Below are 5,114 nucleotides of genomic sequence, written 5' to 3'. Positions count from 1 at the left end.
AAAGTTGTAGATCCTTGAAAAACCTTTCCAACGGTATATTATGGAGGTCAAACGGACATACGTACAAAAAAGTTATGCACATTTTACTAAAATAGTGTTAGATATACGGTGGAATATACGGGGCGTGAAAATTATACGGGCCGTATATTCGTTTGACGAGAAAACGAATCACTGGAGACGGATTGAAGGTGAGACATACGGTCGGTAAAACTTTTACGGGACGTAAAATAGGGGCGTAAATGGGTTAAAGACAATTATAAAACTTCGTTTTAAGGCTTTTTCACTTCGTTCTTTACACCTCCAAGCCCTAGAACGACCTTCTATTCTCTCCCATCATCAAGAACACCAAGGTAAGCCTCTACTCTAATCATTCCAAGTCAATTTTAATATATATCCTTGTAATCTAAACAAGAAATTAAATCATCATTCCTAACCTAGGGTTTCAAGAAAACCCGTCTCGAAGGTTCGAAATTCAAGATTTTGAAATCTTCTTCAAAGTTAAAATCTTTGATTCAGAGTTTGGAGCATTATCGGGTATGTTGGGTTACTATCTACGTGTGGGAACATCATTGTTCTTCCTCACGCCTCAAAATCCATAAATTATGATTCTCTACTAAAACTAGGGTTTCTATACCATGCTCACGATAACCACTGAGCCCCTGTCCGTGATTATATTATGCATGAATTGCTATTATTCTATCCTTTGTGTTCTTAATAACTCCATATGATTATTGAGAATCGATCCGTAATCCATGAAAACCCATATCTTGTATTCCATGGGTTATTGCGTACGCATGTTTTAGCTAAAATGATTATTTCATGAATATCCTACATGTCTACAAGTTTTCATGCAACTATATTATATAATCACTTTCGTACTATGATACGATACATAAATGCTAAATACAAGTTATTTCATGAAACCACGTTTACAAGTTGTTTTATGATATCCATGCTGTGAAGTTATATTCATGAAAACCATGTGGCGACAAGTGCCATTTATTTTACATGTTCATATTTTTGGGAGTTGCATTAATTACGAGAAGGCTTCAAACGACTGAAACTACGTAGCTTGTAGAGATGAGGATTGCTCCACCCATGCTTAGGACAATCTCTCATAATATTTGAATCCTTTAATATTATTAAATCTCGTATCCCCAAAGTATGAGTGTTCGCGGTAGGACGCAAGTACCGGTTCATGTTGTCGGTTATATTCTTACTCTCCCTACTCAAGATACTTTACACGTATTTATATATGTATATGTACTCATGTTCATGATCATGTTTCGACTCGGTCTGTTATGTTATTATCATGTCCCGTATGTTATTTATTTTGGTTTTTACATACTAGTACATTCAATGTGGCCGACGTCCCCTTTTATTGCCGGGGCACACATTTCCACGATGCGGTACGGATTTACAGGACAACGCCTCTGCTCAGTAGGATTTGCACGTACCAGCTTATTGGTGAGCCCCATCTCATTCGGGGTTTAGGCATTGTCTTTCTTTATTTAGTTTTGCATCTAAAGGTATGCTGGGGGCCTTGTCCCAACAAGTATGTTACGTGTTTCAGACTCATGTTAGAGGTTTCATAGACAAGACAAGTGTCATGTTAGACTTCAGGGAGTTGGTTAGCCGAGTTTGGCTCATTTATGATATTGCCGCATTTATGACTTAATCAAGTACTTATGTTTAATATTATGACTTACTATGTTTTATAAAAGCTCATCGTACAACCACGTTATATTCCGCTCAAGTATGCCTCGCTGATGATTCGGCAAGATGTGGTTCGCTCGGTCTATTTTCATGCGATCGAGCAAATAAAGACCGAGTGCCGTGTTACGCCCGAACCATGGTTCGGGGCGTGACGGAAACATCAGATGCCTCACCATTTTATAACTGCGATAGATCCTTGAAGAAAATGAACAAAACCTTCAACAAATTCGATCACATCTCGGTTATACAGGATTTGAGTTTTAACTAAACCTCTTAGTGCTCCTGTATAAATTTTCGCAATTTGGGGCTTAATGGGCTTGATCTCTTGCAAAACGTTTGAGATCCGCAGTCTCAAGTGAGATGCCATGTCTTTGTCCATTTCTGCCACACTAGTTTTGCACACGTGCGTTGCACGTGTATCCCATGCTAATAGTATAGATATTTTAAAATAACATAAATAATATTAAAACATATATTCGATATATTATCCAAAATTTGAAGGGGAAAATAAAAACTCAAATTGATGAATATAAATCTATTTCGACCTTTATTTGGCGTTGCACTTGTATTCATGTCAATAAGTTCAATTTTTTTTTAAAATCGCAAAATGTTGTTTAAACATGTGTATGATGTATAACATGAAGTTCTAAGGGAAAAGTAAAATACATGATCAGCTTATTCGACTGACTTGACCGTTTCAAGCTGTTAGATAATCTTAACTTACAAAACGTCTAATTTTTTGGATATATGCGATATAAGTATGTTTTGCGTCAATTTATACTCCCTCTGTCCCAGTTTATGTGTGGAACCCTTTACTTTTTAGTGTTTCGTTATTTCTTAAACTTTATGCCAAGTCAAATAGTGCCACATAAATTGGAATAAATTGGGACGAAAGGAGTTGGGGTGTGTGTATATATATATGTGTATATATTGCGTCAGTTTATTACAAAACTTAATGAGCAAATTGTAGCGCATACATGTTTTTGATTGCCAAAAGCAATTTCAAAAGCAAAAAGAATTTGAAAAATCAAACCCCTAATTAAAGTGGAGCATGTGAACTTAATGATAGAAACGACATTACTACAATCTTGTCACTATCCTCTAAGTGGTCGTTTAGTAGAGGGTATTAGATAGGATATGCTGGTACTAAATTTTTTGGTTAAATTAGTACCGTGTTTGGTTTGAGTCATTAATTAATCTTGTACAAAATTATACCATAAATTGGGATAATATTATCCCCTTTTCTAGTTGGTATTACTAATACCGTACTAATATATGTTGGGATAACTTTTCCAAATGACCATCTTGCCCCTTAACTTTTCTTATATACGTACGTTTAGAAATTTCTTTCTCATCTTCACTTCTCCCACGAGCTTTGGTCACTCGGTGTAAATGGAGTGGGAGATTGATACTCCAAGAAATCCAACTTATTGATACTCCAAGAAATCCATCTCTGTAAGTTTGTCCTTTTTTTTTTTTTTTTTTTTTACTTTCCTCTTCTTGTAAATTTTTATTTTTTTAATTTTGTATGTTTATTGATCATTGAATAAAGTAGCAGGTCTTATTTTTTAGTTTCTCTCAGGAGTAACACCATGGTGAAATTTATTTGTACATGAGAAGAAAACAAGAACTCGGTTTTATATTATGTAATATCTATGTTTCAGTATATATACTCAGTTTAATAATGATTTTGCAATTTTTAAATGACAAATAGCCATCATGGATCCTCGACAATTGTGCGATGTCGAATGCTTTATCATCCTTGAGAGATTATGGTGCATTCATATGTTGTCTTTATTTGTCTTTTTATGGCTATTTACAACATAATTTTAAGAAGACAATCTAGAAATAGACGGGTCACTCGATATAGCACAGGTGCTAGAATTCCTAAAATCATGTCTCATCTAAGTTCTATCATTCGTGACAGTGATATTGTATGTATTGATAAGCTTAGGATGGATAGAAATGCCTTTCACATTTTAGCTTCTTTAGCCACGAATATTGGAGGATTGACGGACACTAACAATATGTCCAAAAAACGAAAAGCTAGCAATGTTCTTAAATATTTTGGCTCATCACGAGAAAACGAGTCTATCAAAGTTGATTATATTAGATTAGCTAGCAATGTTCTTAAATATTTTGGCTCATCACGAGAAGAACGAGTCTATCAAAGTTGATTATATTAGATCGGGGTGGAGTGTAAGTCAAGCTTTCAATGAATGTCTAAGAGCTATTCTCAAACTAACTCCATTTTTACTTGTTAGTCCTAATCCGGTTGGCCGAAGATGAGACTGATGATCGATGGAAATGGTTTAAGGTAGGTAAATTTCAATATAACATTTGATTTACTATAGAAAGATTTAAAACATTATCATGTAAGTATTTTGTTACTTTATTTTATAGGGTTGTCTAGGTGCATTGGATGGTACTTACATTCCCATTAGAGTTCGAACTATAGATAAGCCAAGATACAGGACACGGAAAGGAGATATAGCAACTAATGTCTTAGGGGTTTGTGATAGAAATCTTAACTTTACTTATGTCTTACCTGGTTGGGAGGGATCGGCCGATGGTCGTGTATTGCGAGGATCTTGTTGTACGAAGGAATGGTTTGAAAGTACCCGAGGGTATGCTTTATACAAAAAGACTTGTCTATTCTTATTACCTCAAAAATAGAATAGTATTTTAAAGTAATTATATTATTGTTTATATTTTTTAGGCAATTATTATTTATGTGACGGAGGATATACAAATGGAAATGGTTTTTTAATACCCTTATCGAGGATATAGATGCGGCTAAGGGATTGGCAAGGTGACAATCCACCACCTCAATGCCGAGAAGAGTTGTTTAATATGAAACATGCTAGGGCGCGCAATGTTATTGAAAGAGCATTTGGTGTACTGAAAGGACGTTGGGGAATTCTTAGAAGTCCTTCGTGGTACTCGGTTAAGATTCATACTAGAATCATTAGTGCATGTTGTTTGTTACACAATTTCATTCGAAGAGAGATGGAAGTTGATCCGTTAGACACGGAAACAGAATTCAACATGGAGCATCAACACGAACCTGAACATGCAAATATTGATACCGTTGAACCATCCGATGAGTGGACCACTTGGAGGGATGAGCTAGCTCAGTCTATGTGGAATGAAAGATCTAGCAATTAGTCTTTGTAATTTTTAAGTTATGTTGTCATTTTGTGGTGCTTGTACACTTTTGGTATGGTTTTCGTCCATTGGAAGATGTAGTAGCTAGTGATATTTTGTGAAGACAAATAGTGAATCTTTTTGTATGTCTTACATTGCTGTTTGTGGAGACAATTCCCCTTAATGTATATCTAACAATATCTTTTTGAAGACAAGTAGTGAATCTTCACGTATGTTTTTACTTCTTAATA

The 5,114-nt window shown here is 35.2% G+C and overlaps 1 protein-coding gene across 1 annotated transcript; it reads left to right on the top strand.

The window, feature by feature from the left end:
• Positions 1-4,506: 4,506 nt before the first annotated feature.
• LOC132034722 (protein ALP1-like) lies at positions 4,507-4,884 on the top strand. Its single transcript, XM_059425086.1, has one exon. It carries the CDS (start codon positions 4,507-4,509, stop codon positions 4,882-4,884), a length of 378 nt encoding a protein of 125 aa, XP_059281069.1.
• The last annotated feature ends 230 nt before the right edge of the window (positions 4,885-5,114 follow it).

Source organism: Lycium ferocissimum, chromosome 10 (genome assembly GCF_029784015.1).
Source record: "Lycium ferocissimum isolate CSIRO_LF1 chromosome 10, AGI_CSIRO_Lferr_CH_V1, whole genome shotgun sequence".
Lineage (NCBI taxonomy): Eukaryota > Viridiplantae > Streptophyta > Magnoliopsida > Solanales > Solanaceae > Lycium > Lycium ferocissimum.
Note: the sequence above shows the minus strand (reverse complement) of the source record. Positions and strands in the feature narration are given on the sequence as shown.